The following is a 21,164-nucleotide window of genomic DNA, read 5'->3' on the forward strand; positions in this document are numbered from 1 at the left end:
TTTTTTTTGAGAAATACTGTGGATTTAGGTTTGTGATTTAGAAATTAGGATAATAAGATTATTTGTGGATATATGAGTATTTTTCCAGAATTTTTCATCAATAGGTTGTATTTTAAAATATATTTTGTTAAAACTACTATTTTTCGAAAGTTTTCATTTTTTTTAGAGAAATACTGTGGATTTGGGTTTGTGATTTTGAAATTAGGATAACAAGATTATTTGTGGGTAGATGAGTATTCTTTAAGAATTTTTCATCAACATTTTGTATTTTTAAATAATTTTCTTAAAAGCTGCTATTTTTGGAAAGTTTTCATTTTTTAGAGAAATATTGTGGATTTAGGTTTGTGATTTAGAAATTAGGATAACAAGATTATTTGTGGATAGATGAGTATTTTTCCAGAATTTTTAATCAATAGGTTGTATTTTAAAATATATTTTTTAAAAACTGCTATTTTGGGAAAGTTTTTATTTTTTTTAGAGAAATACTGTGGATTTAGGTATGTGATTTTGAAATTAGGATAGAAAGATTATTTGTGGATAGATGAGTATTCTTTAAGAATTTTTCATCAATATGTTGTATTTTTAAATAATTTTCTTAAAACCTGCTATTTTTGGAAAGTTTTCATTTTCTAGAGAAATACTGTGGATTTAGGTTTGTGATTTGAAAATTAGGATAACAAGAATGTTTTTGGATAGATGAGTATTCTTTCATAATTTTTCATCAATATGTTGTATTTATAAATAATTTTCTTAAAAGCTGCTATTTTTGGAAAGTTTTCATTTAATAGAAACATAATGTGGATTTGGGATTGTGATTTAGAAATAAGGATAACAAGAATATTTCTGGATAGATGAGTATTCTTTCTGAATTTTTCATCAATATGTTGTATTTTTAAATAATTTTCTTAAAAGCTGCTATTTTTGGAAAGTTTTCATTTTTTAGAGAAATACTGTGGATTTAGGTTTGTGATTTAGAAATTAGGATAACAAGATTATTTGTGGATAGATGAGTATTTTTCCAGAATTTTTCATCAATAGGTTGTATTTTAAAATATATTTTGTAAAAACTGCTATTTTCGGAAAGTTTTCATTTTTTTTAGAGAAATACTGTGGATTTGGGTTTGTGATTTAGAAATTAGGATAACAAGATTATTTGTGGATAGATGAGTATTCTTTAAGAATTTTTCATAAATATGTTGTATTTTTAAATAATTTTCTTAAAACCCCAAATGTACAATATTTCTCTATAAAAAAAAAAAATTTCCTAAAATAGAATATTTTGGAATATTATTTTAAAAATATAACTTATTGATCAAAAAAATCAAAAGAATATTCATCAATCAACAAAAATTCTTGGTATCCTAATTCCTGAATCACAACCCCAAATGCACAATATTTCAATATAAACCTAAAAACTTTCCTAAAATAGAATATTTTGGAATATTATTTTAAAAATACAACTTATTGATCAAAAAAATAAAAAGAATATTCATGAATCAACAAAAATTCTTGGTATCCTATTTCCTGAATCACAACCCCAAATGTACAATATTTCTCTACAATAATGAAAACTTTCCTAAAATACTACTTATTGATCAACAATCAAAAAATTAGGATAGTTGAGTATTGATGAATATTCATAAAAAAATAATAGGGAGAAATTAGGATAAATTTTTTTTTTTGATAGTTGAGTATTGATGAATATTCTTTTGATTTTTGGAATTAGGTTGAGTGTTCTTTTAATCTTTTTGATCAATAAGTTGTATTTTTAAAATAATATTTTAAAATATTCTATTTTAGGAATGTTTATATTTTTATAGAGAAATATTGTGCATTTTGGGTTGTGATTTATAAATTAGGATACCAAGAATTTTTGTTGATTGATAAATATTCTTTTAGATTTTTTGATCAATATGTAGTATTTCTTAGATAAAAGTTTCAAAAATTTTATTTTAGGAAAGTTTTCATTTTTATAGAGAAATATTGTACATTTAGGGTTGTGATTCAGGAATTAGGATACCAAGAATTTTTTGATTGATGAATATTCTTTTGATTTTTTTGATCAAAAAGTTGTATTTTAAAAATAATATTCCAAAATATTTTATTTTTGGAAAGTTTTTATTTTTATAGAGAAATATTGTGCATTTTGGGTTGTGATTTAGAAATTAGTATAACAAGAATTTTTGTTGATTGATAAATATTCTTTTAGATTTTTTGATCAATAGGTAGTATTTTTTAGATAAAATTCTCAAAAATTCTATTTTAGGAAAGTTTTCATTTTTGTAGAGAAATATTGTACATTTGGGGTTGTGATTCAGGAATTAGGATACCAAGAATTTTTGTTGATTGATGAATATTCTTTTGATTTTTTTGATCAATAAGTTGTATTTTTGAAATAATATTCCCAAATATTTTATTTTAGGAAAGTTATTATTTTTATAGAGAAATATTGTGCATTTTGGGTTGTGATTTAGAAATTGGGATATCAAGAATTTTTATTGATTGATAAATATTCTTTTAGATTTTTTGACCAATAGGTAATAGTTTTTACATAAAATTCTCAAAAATTCTATTTTAGGAAAATTTTTATTTTTATGGAGAAATATAGTACATTTGGGGTTGTGATTTAGAAATTTGGATAAAATTAATTTTTGTTGATAGATGAGTATTATTTTAATCTTTTTGATCAATCAGTTGTATTTTTAAAATAATATTCCAAAATATTCTATTTTAGGAAAGTTTATATTTTTACAGAGAAATATTGTGCATTTTGGGTTGTGATTTAGAAATTAGGATAACAAGAATTTTGTTGATTGATAAATATTCTTTTAGATATTTTGATCAATAGGTAGTTTTTTTAGATAAAATTCTCAAAAATTCTAATTTAGGAAAGTTTTAATTTTGTAGATAAATATAATACATTTGGGGTTGTGATTTAGAAATTAGGATAAAAAGAATTTTTTAGATAGATGAGTATTCTTTTAATCTTTTTGATCAATAAGTTGTGTTTTTAAAATAATATTCCAAAATATTCTATTCTTGTAGCTCTTGTCTGACCACCTCTGTTTTTTCCGATGCACTTTTAGAACACGTGCAGATCCCATACCCCTTGTCTTTCTGTAAAATATTATCACCATAGGATGCAACATAAGAAGACCAGACACTTCATTTGATAATCATAAAACCAAAGCAGAAGCAAACTCATATAAGTTTTTTCACAAGAACGAAGATCAGACCTTCATCTCAGATTCATCATGATTCATGACTCCACACACTAATAACCAATCCAAGTTATAGAGATCATAAAATGGAAAGCTTTCATAAACGTACAACACAATCCAGTCATCTGACACACTAAATCTCCATATTAACTATTATCAGTTTACATCAAATTCTCAAATCAAGCACTTAGCACACTTAGCATACATCTCTAGAAACAAACACGCACTGATGCATAATCTCTATATAATTCTCAATGATAACCAAAAATTACAATAACAAAAAGAATTCGATAAAACACTAAAAGAACCAACAATACCCCATGTTTAACAGCAACGATGCTTTTGCAACACGAAACAATATGTGATAAAACTTTGCAGCAGCCGAAAGCCCTAAATAGAGTTGGTAGTGCCGCTTCTCATTTATAATAATAACTAGAGCTTGATCCGCGCACCCGCACGGATATTCATTTTTGGTTTGCAAAAAAAAAATATTTATCTTATATAAATGGTAATATATGTTTTTAAAATTTATATATATATATATTAAATAATTATTTAATATATTTCTAAACACAATCATTTTAGAATTTATAATGAATAATTTTATTTTATTTTTTGATCCGTCAACTGTTACACCCCTATTTTTAAAATATAACTCGTGTGTTTGTGCAAATGTATTTTTTATGGATCAAAATTTTAATGTAAAGTAAAATGGTTATCTATTTTTATATTTGATTTATACGATTAAATAATTCAATATATTATTTAAAATTTTGTGGTTTATATTATGTATTTTTATAACATTTTTATGTTTTTTAGACGTAGTTAATATACCAAAATAAAAAAATAACCACCCTGTAATAATAAAATTTTGTTACATTTTTGACATTGATTAAGTATAATTTATTGTTTATCCAGATTATAGAAAATATTTTTTAAATAAATAAACATAATTTGTTATATTTTATTTTAGGAAAATGCATTAATTAAACTATAAAAGATAAGAATACTAAAATGTAGGTTAATTTATTAGTTCAGTGGCATTTAAATATAAATAACTTTGAAAACTAAGGGGCAATTTATATTGGTACTTCTCTTTTAATAATAGAGATAACACAGAAAAGAGACTTTGGCATCAAGCTATCTACCAATGGACCGCTTCACAATCTCTGTTACAGGCTCATCAGGCCCAGTTTAATCCTATTACAGGCCCAGATCCATTTCCAATCCTGGAACTCGTATGTACTCGCAGACAAAGCGCGTGAACGTTAAGTCTCTATCTATCTCCTTTGTCAATATCGTCAACAAAGACGATCATCCAAACTTATCTTTGTCATTTGCTTCTTCTTCTCCTCACCAACTTCTTCGCATCCAAGGTTCGTCAACACTTCGAACGAAGAAAGCTTTGATCTTTTTTGACTTCACACGTTGCTCTGTTTAGTCAAAGCTTCGATATTTGCTTGCTTTTGATTATCTCTTATAAAAGACTCAAACTTTCTGCAAATTCAGCTGATTGGTTTCTCAATCTGTGTTGCAGATTCATCATGGCTTCGACGTTATTCAATGCCTCTTGCAGCTTTCCATCGATCAAAGTAATCGATTGCAAGAGCCACGTCGGTCTCAGATCGAATGTGAGTCAAGTTCGAGTCGCTTCTCTTCCCATTGCAACTTCTCAGCGACGCTCTCTTGTCGTAAGAGCTAGCAACGGACACGCGAAGAAGCTCGGAAGGAGCGACGCTGAGTGTGAAGCCGCCGTTGCTGCTGGAGATGTTCCTGAAGCTCCTCCGGTTCCACCAAAACCGGTTGCTCCGGCTGGTACGCCGGTTATTCAGCCTCTCGTGAGTATTCTAATCCCTTATGTTCTTACCCTTTTGGTTTATGTTAGAAACCAATACATTGTTGTTGTGTAATATAATGCTCTGTCTTCATGTAATAAACACTCTGTTCAGCTCTAAAGGTTGAAGCTTTGAGAGAGTTTTACTCTTTGTCTCTTCTTCTGATGTTTACTTATGGTTTCAGAATCTAAACAGACGGCCACGGCGTAACCGTGCTTCTCCTGCTGTGAGAGCTGCTTTCCAGGAAACTGACATCTCCCCTGCTAATTTTGTGTACCCACTTTTCATTCATGAAGGTTGCTTTCTTTCTTTCTTTCTTTTTTTTCATCTGACATTTTCTCTCTGGTCTCTATTGTCTTAAGAAGTTCTTATGTGAGACTGGCAGGTGAGGAGGACACGCCTATTGGAGCTATGCCTGGTTGCTACAGGCTTGGCTGGAGGCATGGCCTTTTACAAGAGGTTTGGCCTCTGTGGTTTGATTTGTTTCCTTTGAGAGCAAATCATGTTAGGAACATGAGTTTTTCCATTTTATATGCAAACAGGTTGCAAAGGCTAGAGCTGTTGGTGTTAACAGTATAGTGTTGTTCCCTAAAGTTCCCGAGGCTTTGAAGGTTTCAACCCTTGTCTTCTATTTGCATACAAATGTTGTTGAGCTGTACACTGAAACTCTTTTTGTCTTTGTTTTCATTTTTGGTAGAATCCGACAGGGGACGAGGCATACAACGATAATGGTCTTGTGCCTAGAACAATCCGTCTTCTCAAAGACAAGTATCCTGATCTTGTAAGATGTGTAAATCTTAGTTTGTTAAATATAACTGGAGATGAAAATAGGATATGAATGTTCTTCTTTTCTTCTCTTAGATTATATACACTGATGTTGCTTTGGATCCCTACTCATCTGATGGTCACGATGGTATAGTCAGAGAGGATGGTAAGTATTCTTTACCTAACCTCCTTCCTTCTGTTATGTTTTAAATGGAGCTGTGATACATAACTCATCTCTGTAGGCGTAATAATGAATGATGAAACTGTGCACCAGCTATGTAAGCAAGCTGTTTCTCAGGTAAATGTCAAAGAGTGAAAACTGTTTAATGTATGAGATATAATCTTTTTCTTTCTTTCTTTCTTTGCAGGCCCGAGCTGGAGCGGATGTTGTTAGTCCGAGTGACATGATGGATGGTCGAGTAGGCGCAATTCGTGCAGCTCTCGATGCTGAAGGCTTTCAAAATGTCTCAATCATGTCTTACACCGCAAAGTAATCATATAACTTCTGAGACCTCAACAGCTTTTTTTAAGAGCATTTACTTGTTTGTTCTGTCTAACTCCGTGTATGAACCAACAGGTATGCAAGTTCGTTCTACGGCCCGTTCCGTGAAGCACTGGACTCAAATCCACGTTTTGGGGACAAGAAAACGTAAGTAGCAAACAATCTATTGTTAAGTTTGTGTTTGTTTGGCTAAGCCTTTGGTACCTTGAACAAAAGTTATCAGATGAACCCAGCAAATTATAGAGAGGCTTTGATTGAGGCACGTGAAGACGAGGCTGAAGGAGCCGACATTCTCCTGGTAAGAGATCACACCCTTGAGGTCAAAACATGTCTAGAGTTTGGTAACAATTAGGAGTGTTTGGTTACAGGTAAAGCCAGGTCTCCCTTATTTGGACATCATACGGCTCCTTAGGGACAAGTCTCCCTTGCCCATTGCTGCATACCAAGTACTCAGCTTCCTCATCATCACCAGCACTATCAGTGTCTCGTAGGTTTTTGTTGATTTTGATCTCTTTTCCATGGATTTTCTTTCAGGTGTCTGGGGAGTACTCGATGATCAAAGCAGGGGGAGTTCTGAAGATGATCGATGAAGAGAAAGTGATGATGGAGTCACTAATGTGCTTACGCAGAGCTGGTGCTGACATCATCCTTACCTACTTTGCTCTTCAAGCTGCTACTTACTTATGCAACCAGAAGCGGTAGAAGAAGAGACAGAGAGAGTTTGATGGTTTTGCATTTTGGTATTTAACCATTTGAGCAATCATTATTTTTTGTGTTGTACTACTTTTTCCTTGCAAATCTCATGTTCTGATTCGACTTTGTTTGGTCATGTTTCTTTGTCTCGTGCATTATGTACTGTTATATAAGTCTTAGTCTTATTTTGTATCACCAATCTGTTCCTCATTGATTTCTATTTAGGAGGGCATTGTTCTGAGTTTTTGAAACTTGGCTCTTACATTATTTTTGCTTGCTGAATGCAACCTTGTAGTACTTGGGTTATTGTGCATTTTTGTTTAGCAATGTACATGGATCAGAAATGTGTTTTATTTATTTTTTATTGTCAGTTATTTTAAATTAAATTTTGGTTTATTTTGAGAGAGTCGAGCATAACCAAAGACGAAAGTGATAATCAGTTGGATTGCAACTGTAAAATCTTCTATAGAATTTAGTTTTTAAGATTTTTGATGTAGGTTGTATGTGTTATAAGCTTAAAACTAGATTTTGACCCGCGCTTTCAAAGCGCGGGTTTATTTTTGTTTTTTTTTTCAATTGACAAATATTTAGTAAATGTCACATTTTCATATATTTGTGTTTTATTTTATAAAAGACTTAAAAGTTTTATCTTTATTTATCGTATTTCATTTTAAATGACTATTTATGTTAAAAAAATTAAACTTTATTTTTTTAATGAATTAAGTTGGTATAATTCTGCTAAATTAATTTTATTATGGGGTTAATATTTTAATTAAAAAATTATATACTTTTAATAAAGATTTATACTTTTCAATAAAAAAATTCAATTATTTTTATGAATGCTTAAATTATATTAAGAAAAGAAAAAAATAATAATTAAGAATAGTTGAAAAAAAATTATTTGAACTTGGACTCAATGGTCCAAAGGAAAAAAAAAGTGAGAATTGAATCTGATTTTTTAATAGGCCCAAATGGCCCAAGAGAGATTTGATTTGGGCTGGATCCAAAAATAATGACCCAATATAGATTTGTTATTAATATTAGTTAATTGTCCTTAATGAAACATGCAATGTTAGTGAAAAAAACATGTCCGTAAGGTAATTATGACAATAGGATCCTACTTTAATAGTATAGATTTAAATGATAGAAAAACTATTTAAAGAATATTGTTTTAGAAATGAGGTTTTTGTAGATTTGATTATTTTTGAGCTGTAATTTAAAAACTAATATAGAAACATGTTTGATAATTTAGAAAAAAAATTGTAGATAAAATAAAGCTAATACAACTCTTACCGCTCCAACCAACCATAGTTTTGTTTAAGTGTAAGCAAATTAAAATTATGTGTGTATAACTTTATTAGGTTTTATATAATAAAGATAAAATGAGGTTTTATATTGTCTAGACTCAAATTTAATTATTGAGTTGTTTGGAAACATATCTAGTACTGTAATTTTGTTTCCTTAATTATCTTAATGGATCTAGTATTTTAATTAATTATCAGTGACATTTTATATAATATAACATATTACTAATGTTAGATCCATTAATTTTTTCTGTTTTAATAATAATTTTTCTGTTTGAATAAAAGAGGTTATATAATATAACATATGACTAAATGTTAGATTCATTAAAATGTTTATATTTTAATAAGAGAGGTTTTTTAAATAATTTGAAAGAAAATTATTAAAACCTTATTAAGAAGTGAGATTCAATGTTTTATATTATTTAGACTGAAATTTAATTATTGAGTTTTTTTGGAAACATATCTAATTGCATAATGTTGTTTCTGTAATTATCTTAATGAAGTTCTAGTGTTTTCATTAATTATTAATAATATTTTACAGTATAATATAAGATTTGATTAAAGATAGTTGACCCTGTGTATTGATGACAAAAAAACGGTTTGACTAAAGATTATGACCATTAAGACCATTGACCAAATAGATTCGGATGTAACATATGACTAAATGTTAGGTTCATTATAAATATATATATGTTCACTCCACTTTCTGAGAAAAAAAATCTTTGTAGCCTAAAAACAATGGAGATGAAAAGAATGGTTGTATTTATGGTGATGGTGTTGGCATTCAGAAACCTTTTAGTTGAGTCAGAAGTCATCAATAGACGTTGGGGAGATTGTTTCAAGATTTGTTATAACATTTGTGTAACTGGTCCAATAGAAGATAGACTCACATGTTGGCCAAGATGTGCTGCGGAATGTGGACCGAGTAAGTTTTGGCAATAATCCTAAATTGTATATAGTTATTTTTATATTCATTCAGCATATATATTTTTCCTAACAGTTATTTATATCTTTGTGGTTTTTGTTATTGTGTGTAACAAGCAGAAAAAGAGATTGATGTGAAAAAGGCAAAAGACTATGTGATTTCATGTTCGGATATGAGTGATAAAAATTGTGAAGGAAATACAAATTAATCATATTTTTGCAGTATTTGATGATTTAATAATTGTTCGGTTAGTTCAATTTTATAATCAATTCAAATAAACATATTTTAATTGATGAATTTTCCAGTGTTCGAGAAATGTTAGGTGTTAAGCATACGGTGACTCAACACCTAACCTAACGTCTAAAATAATTAGTCAGACGTCTAAAACTGTATAATGTTACACATCCATTGTTTAACATATGGAGATTTGTTATGTGTATCATTCAATTCAAATCCTACTTAAAGGCATATTGTTCTCCTGCTCTAACTCAAACGCCTCTTGAAATTTATTCCATCTTATTAGGACTTGATCCGTTTGCAATAATCATTAACCCATATGAACACGATTTGAGGAAAAATGCTCAGTCACTGGAATCTGTTTCATAATTCTCATTATCATGATCATCTTTATCGTAACTAAGACGTCAACGTGTGTACTTGATGAGTTTACACACACATATAACAGATCACGCAATGTCATGCGAGTTGTTGCATCTGTTCTTTAAAATACACAAGTAACTCTGCTTTATTTGGTTGAAAATTTTGCTTTGATCAAAGCGGTATTAAAAAATGTCACTAGTTTAGTACTTTCTTGTAGATTGAGACACCACCGTGGACATGAACTTTCTTGTAGATTGGGTTGGATTCAAGAATACGATCGTTCTTCGAGTTCAGGACTTCTTCTATGGAGCTGGAGATCCTCAAAATTTAGTTCAAAGAAACAAAACTACAAAATAACACAAGTAAACAAATAGCTCAGTCAGAGAAGCTAAAATCAACTTCTAAACAATTAACATAAATCCTAGTTAGAATTATTTTGCATATGTGTTATTGATGTGGATGGATTTATGATTTAATCAACCCTCTAGTGTAAACACACACAATTGCACAAGTTTGGCAACATACACAGAGGAATCAAAAACGTTTTGTTTCTATTCTTTATAAATTTAAAAACATTAGACGAAAGAAAGAAAAAAAAGAACAAAATCGTATTTACACTGAATTTTAATGTCTTGTCTAATTGTGTATCACCGTTGAGTTCTCTATTTAGAATGGCATTGTTCTGAGTTTTTCGAAATTGGCTCTTATTTTATTTTTGGCTTGCCGAAGTAAAACCTTGCAGTACATTGTGCATTGGATTAGATTTATGATTTATCAATCCTCGTGTAAACACCCACAATGACACAAGTCTGGCAACGAATAAAGAGGAATCAAAAATGTTTTTTCTTTATGAATAATAAAAAACATTAGACGAAACAAAACAAGAAGAAAATCGTGTTTACATTGGACCTTAAATGGCCAAGTCAAAGATGTATATCAAAAGTCCAATGGGCCTTCTAGATAAGCAGTTACGTCTGCTAAGTTTAGGGTTCTCTCGTTGTTCCCTCCTATAAAACCAACATTTCTAGGGTTTCTCTCATCACCACCGCCGAACGCAACCAACAAGATGGGACGAAGTAAGTCTTCTCTCCTCCAACCTTTAATTCGAATTAGCTCAATCGTAGATCGTTGAATCGAATATATGCTCATCTGGAATCCCTAGGCTCTGATTAGATCTGTTTGCAATCGATTGAATCGTGTGTTTACAGGACCAGCGAGATGCTACCGTCAGATCAAGGGTAAACCCTACCCGAAATCCCGCTACTGCCGTGGAGTACCCGACCCCAAGATCCGAATCTACGACGTCGGGATGAAGAAAAAGGGAGTCGACGAGTTCCCTTTCTGCGTCCACCTCGTCTCCTGGGAGAAGGAGAACGTCTCCAGCGAGGCCCTCGAGGCTGCGCGTATCGCCTGCAACAAGTACATGGTGAAATCAGCTGGTAAAGATGCTTTCCATTTGAGGATTAGGGTTCACCCTTTCCATGTGCTGAGGATCAACAAGATGCTTTCGTGCGCCGGGGCTGATAGGCTCCAGACTGGTATGAGAGGTGCTTTTGGTAAGGCCTTGGGGACTTGCGCTAGGGTTGCGATTGGGCAGGTGCTTTTGTCTGTGAGGTGTAAGGATAACCATGGGGCTCATGCTCAGGAGGCGCTTAGGAGGGCTAAGTTTAAGTTCCCTGGTCGTCAAAAGATCATTGTTAGCAGGAAATGGTATGGGTTTAGTTTAATGTCTTGCTTTGATTTTGTTTTGTGTGTGTTTTGAAGAGATTAATTGAATGTACGTTTGATGTTTCAGGGGGTTCACTAAGTTCAACCGTGCTGACTACACCAGGATGAGGCAGTCTAAGAGGATTGTTCCTGATGGTGTCAATGCTAAGGTTTGTTCTTATCTTTGTTTGATTCTTGACTATGTGGTTAGATTCTGATTTGTGTTTGGGTTGTTTGTTTTGCAGTTCCTGTCGAACCATGGTCCTTTGGCCAAACGTCAACCTGGAAGCGCCTTCATTTCAGCCACCGAATGAAGATGATATTTGGTTTTGGAACCTATCATCTAGTTTCTCAAATATCTTTTTGTTTTGTTTTTGTTGTATCAAGGATCCTCCTCGTATGGTTTCGTTTTGCTATGACAATTGCTTTAAGTTCAGTTATGGATGTTTTTTTATATCTCAAGTTTCTGGTTTATCAGTTATTTATCTTACTTACGTTCTCATTATTTACATCGAATCATCTTCTTTGATAAGATAATAAACTCATTAGTAAAAGACTTGAAACGTAGCTCAGTTCAGAAGATACAAAAAATCAGATTACGTGCGTTAAAATATTTATTCGTTACAAAAGAACGCTCTGTTTGTGATTTGTATATCGCACATAACACAAACTCTACACAACTGGCATCTCTATCTCCTTCAGTAAGCTGTTTTCGTCATCGGCGTTTTCGCCATCACCCGTTTGTGTCACGATAACTACGATCGTATCCACCATAACGGTTGTCGTTTGATGGAGTTCGATAGAAAAGTTAATCCACTGGGGGACATAAAACGGATCAAGTAACTACAAGTATCATAAAGATTGAAAATATGGGCCATCTTGGGCCTGACCCTAAACAGAACAAGTGCTGTTGTACGGGGGTAAGTTTTAGCAATTGACCCGACCCTTATAGCTCCTGATTTTTCAGCATCAAAACCTCGGAGTGTCTTCTGAATTGAACACCAAATCGAGAAACAAACAGAGAGGCGAATCCAAGTGTCGATATGAGTACAGGTATGTCTTTTCTCTTCTCCTCACTATTCTCTTCTTTTTTTTTTCTTGCTTCGATGTCTCTTGAATTAAAGAAGTGAAGGAGATTTATCTAAGCCTATGCTAGTTTTAGGAATCTGTGCATACTAGATTTATGGGAAATTTGTAGCTAGTTAGCCTTTTCGTAACCAATCACGTATGGTTAATTGTAATCTGGGCGGTTCTGTATTGTTGGGGGAGACAAGAGAACTGTGATGCATTTGCTTATAATGTTTAGTTCTGCTTAAACCCTAGATTGAAGGTTTTGTTATTCACATAGCTATTATATCTTCTTTTGCGTTTACCTTTATTCACTATTTAGCCCTTACGGACATGTAAAATGAAATGTTTCATTATGCACCAAATGAGAATCAAACTCTAGACCTAATGAATGCTTTTTGTTTAAGAGAAACAGGTTTTATTAGTATAGATGTTGTCAGCTAACAATATTACTTCCTAAAGCTCTCGATTTGATCCCGTTACATGCTCCTGTTGATTTGTTTGTGTGTATGGCAGGTGGAGCGTTTGGAGGAAACAGAGGATTGAGACCTATCCCACCAGAAAAGGGCATTTTCCCTTTGGATCACTTACACGAATGTGATGCGGTATTACGAGTTTCTCTTTGTTCTCCATGTAGAGATGTTTTGGTTTATCTTTGAGTAATTCACTTAGCATTCTGTTTTTTTTTTCAGGAGAAGAAAGAATATCTAGGCTGTCTCAAGTTTTCATCTAACAAATCTGAGCAATGCAGACATCTCTCTAAGAAATATCTCCAGTGTCGAATGGCCAAGTGAGTCTTTTTTTACTCTCTTTCAGTTCTATCTACTTCTCTTTCGCTTGGGAATGGGATTAAAAACGTTTAAGGTAGCGTTGGATAGGAGCTACATCATGAGACTTGTTAATTATCCTACAGGAACTTGATGGCAAAGCAGGATATGTCTGAACTTGGATTCAGTGGTGTTAAAGAACTGGATTCCGCTGGAGATAAGAATAAAGAGTCTCTCGATCATTGAAGGTTGGACCAAACTTGGAACCTCTTTTATTTTTGTGATTTGACACATTGATTCACTTGAGTCTCATCTTCAGGGTTATAGGCTAGACCATTTCTTCCTCATAAAACCAAACTGTGTTTCAGCTTCACCGTTTCTCATCGTTACAGATGATGATGGTATACGTATCTGTAATTTTTGTGTGAACTAAAAGCATTCCCATTCTTATACAAACAATTATACCAAAGCAAAAGGAGAGTATAAATATCGTTGTTGGCCCATATGCTGACTCTTTGGGCTAACGAATATTAGTTCTTAGGCTTGAGGAATATCTGGGCGTAATATGTTTTGCTTCTGTTATTTATCTGTTTTTGGATTTCTTTTCTACAAATTGTTTCAACTTATCTATCATATAATTTTATGATAATTAATAATAAAAATTGTCACAATTGTGAAATCTTGTGTTTTAGATTATTAAAAAGCATATTTAATTAGTATGTAGATTAGATCATATTTAATCAGTATAATACTATTTTCACAATCTTTCATTAAAAATTTATTCATCAATATTATTTTTAGTAATATCACATGATTGAAAGGTAATATTGAATTGAAAATTAATTTTAAATCCCAAAATTTTTATTAATATTTTTATATTCGGAGGTTTAGGATTCAAACATCAAAAAATTTAAATTATGTAGATTGTGAAGAAAATGGTTACAATAGATCTTCGCGTATTCCATGTGACGTAAGACATGTATTTTTATGAGGTAATAAAATTATCGACCGTAGAATCATTTATGTAATATTTTTATTGTTTTGTAGTATAGTTAAATAGGCATTCAGAAAAAATCTAAAAAAATAAAAATGAATCTGAATAGTTATCTGAATGGTCTAAATTGTACTAGATGGTAATGTCCTATCCCATCAATTGCAAAAATGATTTATAGGAAATAACAAATAATTTTGTTCATTTATCTAGTTGCTTTTCTAAAAAGAATACTAAACTTCGCTTTGTTTCTAACAATTACCCGACAATATATGATATTTACGATATTATTCTAATTGTTTCAAGCAAAAAAACCACGTACTTTTAGATTTGGCAACTTTATTGTGCAAATAATCATACAAATCCAACCCAAATAAATCTATCCACCTAATTAGCCGGTTAAAAGCCAAAATAAAAAACGCCATACATCTTTAATATCATATATTATTATAGATGTAAAGCCTGCTTCAGTTCACATTAAATACTTTTTTGGTTTATAGGAAAAGTCACAAACGACACCTTGAAAGCCAAAGTCAAGTTGATATTCCCCTTCTTTGATTTAGATCTAAACTATAGCCCAACTTTTCAAAATCGTCGCCTTTGATCAAATAGATAAGCATGCATGGACTTTATAAGCGTAGATTGTTTCAACAAGGCAAATATTTTTCAGAAAAATCGATTACTTGCACGCAGTTTATTTAATGACTTTTTTAATAGCAAAAAATTTCTGACTTTAAATTCATATTTTTCTGCAGTTCTAAAGTCAGCCTTTAAATATTTTGATTTCAATAATAATTCTTTGTACCAAATGTGATATTATTGATGATGTTTGCAGTCGTATGATAGTAATCAACATTTTAAAGATTATTGATGCCTAGGCGAGTTGTCTACAGAGCAGTAGCAAGTAAATAGATGGACATGTTTCTTTGGACTTTTTCTTTTTGTTTTAATTGTGGTTCTATGCAGTTTTCAGTAAACGGCAGCCAAGTTTTAGATATATAATTCTTAAAAGGAGAACATTTTTAGTTGTTCACTTATTCAATTTTTCCTTTTGTGTAAAGATAATAAAAAAGTCGTTAAAAACAAGGTATGGAACACCCCCAAGGGCAGGGGTTTGGAATACCTCCAGAGTTTAAAAATAAAAATAAATAAATAACATGGTTATACAACAAGTATATCACTATAACAATCAAACCGACTTGCAACTTCATTTTGGTAATTTAATTGTATCTGAATATACTTAAAATAATTGTATTGAACTATAGTTGTATGCTATCAAATTCTATTACATCTAGTTGGTGGGTTTATGTTCTCATTAGCTCCTGTCCATTACTATAACTATTACAAAGAAAAATATTTACTATATAAAACGTTAGAATCAAAATTATTTCAAATATTTATTTGTCAACCTTTTTTCATGCATTTTTGTTTACTTCTGAATAAACTTTTTAGGACTTCATATATTGTTGTCACTAATCGAATCTATTATATTTTTGAAGAACAAGAAACAAAGGTTGAACAATTGAGAGGGTGACGTACATGAAGCAATTCTTTCTCTGGTTTACATTTATAGAGTATTTTAAGATCACACAACTCTAAGCTAAAACGAAAGAAAAAATTATTAGTTTTGCAATAATGTTTTAAGTTCAACTATGTAATCAAGTTAGCATAATCTCTCTGTCTCAAATCATTGTCACGATAGGCGTAGTCCTAATTTCACTTGATTTTCTTTTGTTACGACGCAACAATAGCCAATAAAATGGAGATAAAAAAATATAATCATTGTTAATGCCAACTATATTCAGTGTTTGTCAAAAAAAAAACTATATTCAGTGTGTTAATACATTTTGTATCTCCGAAAAAAAAACTATAAACAATTATTTTCAGATAAATGCCAAGTAAAAGGATTCACCGCAAATACTAGTTTGGCTCATTATTGCTGAGATAATGACCCATTTCTTCACATCCACCGTACAATGCATACTGTTATTGATAGACAAAAGAATTATAATGGCTGAGAAGAACGGTTGAAACCCAGGGGGAGGGAATCAAACACCAAGCCAGGCCAAGCCTCATAAAACCTCAACCCTTCATTAGCTGTCCAGATACTTAATTTCGTATCAAACGGGTACAGAGCATACCCAGGTTGAAAGAGAATACCATCCGGTTCTAAATGAATGCCCCGCAAACAAAATTTATAAAATAACGTAATTAAATATGCTTTTTGCCGGTAGTTCATTTGATTATATCTTATGGATAGACATCGTAGGTTTGAGGATCTAATAAGATAGTAATAGAGATACTACTATCAACGGAAAGATGTGGAGTATGTAACAAGGAGGCTACTCTTTCTTTTCTTTTTTGAACAACACAAGGAGGCTACTCTAAGCTTAGGGTTAGCCGTTTGGAAGAAAAAGATGGACCAAAAAAGAAATGAGCGATTTAGGTTTTTTGGTGAGTAAATAAAAATATTCCACAACTATTGTTGTGAATTGGTGTGAGGCTAGACAAAATTGGTCAGTATGATGTCATATAATATTGATTAAAAAATTTAGTAAATTTATTTAATAAATTTCTAATAAAAATAATACTAGTTTTTATAGGCTTAAGATTTTCTTTATAATATATTGTGTTTGAAACTTGTTTAGAAGTTAGAACCTCTTAGATTAACGTGTGAGCTATAAGAACACTTTCGATGAGATATTCTACTAAGTATTTAAAAAAAAAATTAAATATGGAAAAGAAATAAAAAAAGGTTCATAAATGAAAACTTATGATAAGATACCATTACACCCCTTGTCATTTTCTAATTAATTCATTTTCTTAATATTAAAATTTAATTATAAAGTTAATTTACATTAGTAGTTTATATTGTAATAGTTAGAACGCTATTTTGAGATACTATCCCATAAGGTTGCTCTAAGCTCTTTTACTAAGGTAGAGATGCTCAGATGCATCGACCAATATTTCATAATCTTAACTTAACAAAAAGCCAAAAAAGTTTAGGCTGATATTTTTGTTTGTTTTTTTTTTTGTAACACAAGGCTGATATTTTTGTTATTTTCTTCTATTTTCAAATAAATTAAGATTAATATGCTTCAATCTTCGTTTAAGTTGCATACACTTCATTGAGCAAATCAATTTTTTGGAGAAATGCTCCTCTTTATTCGATGCACTATCGCCAAATACTAAAATCCGAAACACGTGACCAAGTGACGTACCCCAAATAATAGATATAGCGTTAATCGTTATATATAATTATCAGCAAAATTAAGGTACAACGTGAACGTGCATAATATATGTGAAAGCTATCAATTAAATTAATAAATTTCATTTTTACTCATTAATGTGGAGATCTTTAAACATACCACATGGTAAGTGATCAATAAGTTTATTATATGCCTAAAAAATAATTTAATTTAAAAACTTTAACACGAATATTTGGAGGAAATTCTTTGACGAACGAGATGAAACACAATGGTCCGAAATGGAACCGATAAAGGCCACTTGAATAACATTTGTATTCTTACTTAATTCTTTCAATTATAGTAGGGTCTATGTTTTTTAATAACGTAACAAACAATTTTAAAGATAAAAACAACAAAGTATCATTATCATTAGTCCCACTAAATTTTGTATAAACCAAATAAAGAAAGAGCTAAAAAATCAAGCAAAGGGGGACCTGTCAAATTCACATGGAAAGAAAAAAAAGAAAAATGCAATAATGAAAATAAATTCCATAAAAGAAAATATCCTGTTCTTTTATTTTTCTCTTCTTCATCATATATTTTCTTTAATTTTCCTTTATACCCATCGTCTTTTTTTTCTGTTTCTCTACTTTACCCTTAAGGACTTTTACATGAACAGTTCTGACTGCAGCAGCGTGTAATAGTTAGCAACTTCATCCTCAAGCTCCCAAAGCCCATCACCAAACCCATCTAGTAAACTAAACCCATTAATGTAATCCTGATTAGTCTCACTGTTAACTATCTCATAGTTACTCCCGCCAGTTTCAGTGTTAGGTATCCCGAGTTCGTCATCGGAAGCTTCTAAAAGATGTTTCATCACTTTCTCCTTGTCACTTTCGCAATCTTCTTCCTTTGGAGCGCATGAAGACGACGAAGAGGAGCAAGAAGAAGAAGAGAGAGGAGGATTCTCAAAAACAGCAACGTTTTTCTCTTCTGTTGAGATTTCTTGCTGAAGTGTGGTGATTAGGGAAGTTAGATCACTGTCTGCTTCATTTTGTGCTTCTACATTATCTAGGAGACATTGAACTTCATTGTACGAGGTAGATGATGAAGAAGTCTTTTGTCGTTTTGACTCTTCGTGGGGTATGGTTTCTTGTTCTTGCTCGTCTCTTTGGCGTTTCAATGGCGATGATGTTGCTGTTTCTGCCATTTTTTTTAGTTTGAGGGAGAGATGTTACAAGGGTGTTGAGAGGTTTGTTTTAGCTTTTTAAGTCGTTAGTGAGAGAGTATCGTGTGATTTGATGAGAGAGGAGGAGACTGAAAATGTATATGTAGAGAAAGGTTGTGGTCAAAGTGAGGTTTTTATTTTTTAACGAAGTGTGTTAAAACGAAAGAAAATAATATTAAGGACTTTGTTTGGTTCGTGCATGTCAGAAGAGAGACATGTGAATCCTTTTCCATCTTTCGCATCACCCGGAGAGATATTTTAAAATAGATGGTTTACAGTTATATTTTATAATCTAGTCAAGACTATTGATATAATATGATTACATCAGCATTCATTTTTTTTTAAATCTTTTAGACCTTAACGCATGCAATACTTTTTTTTTAACACCACGCATGCAATACTTATAATCTCTTTTAAATAAAGGTTTCTTAAACAGCCAAAACCACTCAAATATATCGATTTTGACCAAATTAGTCAAATACTATATCACCATAAACAAATGATTTTAGTAAATTTTAATAGGTTCCAATTGCCAAATAATATTTTCACTCTTTTATACTCCTTCTGTTTCAAAAAGATACATATTTTAGACTTTTCACATATATTAAAAAAACACATTAAAATTTGATTGCAAATGCATTATTTTTTGTGAATAACAATTTCCATAAATTTTAACCAATAAAAATTCAATAAACACCATTATTTTTTAAAATTTTTACATTTTTCATTAAATAATACATCGAAAAAATTAAAAATATATTGTTTTGAAACAATATTTTTTTTCTAGAATATAAATTTTCTGAAACGGAGGGAGTATGATATATCTACTAATAAAAAAGCTGTATATAAAAATTATTTTGAGCCAAAGGTACATTTTACAAATTAAAATTTGATAGGCGTTAAATCTTCCTTGAACATTAGACTAGCGCCACATTGCTTGCCAAAGAAGACCTAGTTGTTGATGCCACCTTAATCAGTTTTGTGTGTTTATACTGCCAAAAATTATAATTTGTAACAGGTCCAACAAATGCAATAAATATTAATCAATAATAGAAAGTAATGGTGAGAAAAAAATATGCTCAGAGTGGATGTAAAATGCAAATGCAGTGACCAAACATTTTGTGATGTAATGTTGTCGTACGAAAATGATACGTGAAGACGAAAGAATAGTTAAAAAAAAAAAGATGAAAGAAATATTTTCTCACTAAAGAGATGCAAAGAAATTATATATTTTTTGGTTAACTTTATTTATATGTTTTTTTAATTTTTGCCTGTTGAGAGAGAAAGAAAAAGTAACAAGTTGTTTTTGAAGAAAATTAAAAAAAAACAACTTGTTGCCAACGAGATTTGGTAAATATGTTCCGTTATATCATCTGCCGCTGAATTAGCGAAGCAGCTGGTCACTACGAAGAAAAATCGAACGGTCGCGGTTTCACGTCTGTGGGTTGCACATGGAAAGTGACAGGCTCCCCTCTCATCGTTTTTTTATCAGCGGCTCCCTCTTTTTTTATCTTCCTTTCTTATCGTTTACACGGCGAATAAAAAACAAAAATCTGTTTCGACTCTGAAACGTTGGCATAGTTGTAACTTGTAACCAACTAACCATGATAAATATATTGCACTTATTGATAAACGTGTTTGAACTGGTCGTTGTAATCTTTTATGATTTTTTTGGTAAAAGTAAACTTTTATGATATATATGTATCTCGCTAAGTTTTAGAGACAATAAATTTGTGTATAGGAAAACAGAAACTAAAAATAATTTAAAAACAAAGCAAACATAAACACAACTACCTTAAAGTCTTTCGTCTTCGAGAACTTGATTGGTAAAACATTAGCATTAGCAATAACAGTATATTGCAGAAGCTGTATGCTTTTGCTAAATTGTATAATTAGATGATTGGTAGAACCATATAAGTATAAGTATACTATTTAAAATTATTATAAAAATTAGTATATAATATATAATATATTTATTTTTAATGAATATATTTCTAATATAAAAATATTAACATATAAAATTAAAATGATATATAATTGATTTAGTTTATTTTATCATTTAAAAATTATGTTTATATCGAAAATATTATTTTAAAATAAATTTATAATTAAAATATCTATTTTTTAAAATAATCTTTCACATTTAAAATAAATTAAATTATATAAATTAAATTATATTTTAAATGTGAAATACTATTTTTAGAAAAATAATTTTATTGTAAATTAATTTTATAAATCAAAATTTTACTTTCTGGATATAAAAATAATTTTATGATATTATTAAACAAAATAAATGAATTAATTATATATTTTTCTTAATTTTATAAATTATAAATGCAAATGTTCTTGTAAAAGCTTTATATGACATCA

The 21,164-nt window shown here is 30.7% G+C and overlaps 4 protein-coding genes across 5 annotated transcripts; 3 read left to right on the forward strand and 1 right to left on the reverse strand.

The window, feature by feature from the left end:
* Positions 1–4,450: 4,450 nt before the first annotated feature.
* LOC103831513 (delta-aminolevulinic acid dehydratase 1, chloroplastic) lies at positions 4,451–7,260 on the forward strand. Of its 2 annotated transcripts, none has more exons than XM_009107392.3 (13): positions 4,451–4,597; positions 4,759–5,059; positions 5,241–5,352; positions 5,442–5,515; positions 5,599–5,667; positions 5,754–5,837; positions 5,918–5,987; positions 6,064–6,119; positions 6,190–6,311; positions 6,399–6,470; positions 6,540–6,621; positions 6,692–6,769; positions 6,858–7,260. In XM_009107392.3, the coding sequence occupies exons 2-13, from the start codon at positions 4,766–4,768 to the stop codon at positions 7,023–7,025; spliced, it is 1,281 nt and encodes a 426-aa protein (XP_009105640.1). In that variant the 5' UTR covers positions 4,451–4,597; positions 4,759–4,765; the 3' UTR covers positions 7,026–7,260. The 2 variants fall into 2 exon arrangements, with proteins under 2 accessions (XP_009105640.1, XP_018508869.1); XM_018653353.2 differs by having other exon boundaries at positions 4,499–4,656; positions 6,858–7,211.
* A 3,515-nt stretch (positions 7,261–10,775) lies between these two features.
* Positions 10,776–12,033, forward strand: LOC103831514 (60S ribosomal protein L10-3). The gene is made up of 4 exons (XM_009107393.3): positions 10,776–10,921; positions 11,054–11,555; positions 11,641–11,722; positions 11,798–12,033. The coding sequence occupies exons 1-4, from the start codon at positions 10,912–10,914 to the stop codon at positions 11,864–11,866; spliced, it is 663 nt and encodes a 220-aa protein (XP_009105641.2). The 5' UTR covers positions 10,776–10,911; the 3' UTR covers positions 11,867–12,033.
* Positions 12,034–12,280: 247 nt separating this feature from the next.
* Positions 12,281–13,852, forward strand: LOC103831515 (cytochrome c oxidase assembly protein COX19). The gene is made up of 4 exons (XM_009107394.3): positions 12,281–12,605; positions 13,137–13,225; positions 13,313–13,410; positions 13,534–13,852. The coding sequence occupies exons 1-4, from the start codon at positions 12,596–12,598 to the stop codon at positions 13,631–13,633; spliced, it is 297 nt and encodes a 98-aa protein (XP_009105642.1). The 5' UTR covers positions 12,281–12,595; the 3' UTR covers positions 13,634–13,852.
* Positions 13,853–17,949: 4,097 nt separating this feature from the next.
* On the reverse strand, positions 17,950–20,824 carry LOC103831516. The gene has a single exon (XM_009107395.3). The coding sequence runs from the start codon at positions 18,774–18,776 to the stop codon at positions 18,234–18,236; it is 543 nt and encodes a 180-aa protein (XP_009105643.1). The 5' UTR covers positions 18,777–20,824; the 3' UTR covers positions 17,950–18,233.
* Positions 20,825–21,164: the final 340 nt, after the last annotated feature.

The sequence above is a fragment of the Brassica rapa genome, chromosome A07 (genome assembly GCF_000309985.2).
Source record: "Brassica rapa cultivar Chiifu-401-42 chromosome A07, CAAS_Brap_v3.01, whole genome shotgun sequence".
NCBI lineage: Eukaryota > Viridiplantae > Streptophyta > Magnoliopsida > Brassicales > Brassicaceae > Brassica > Brassica rapa.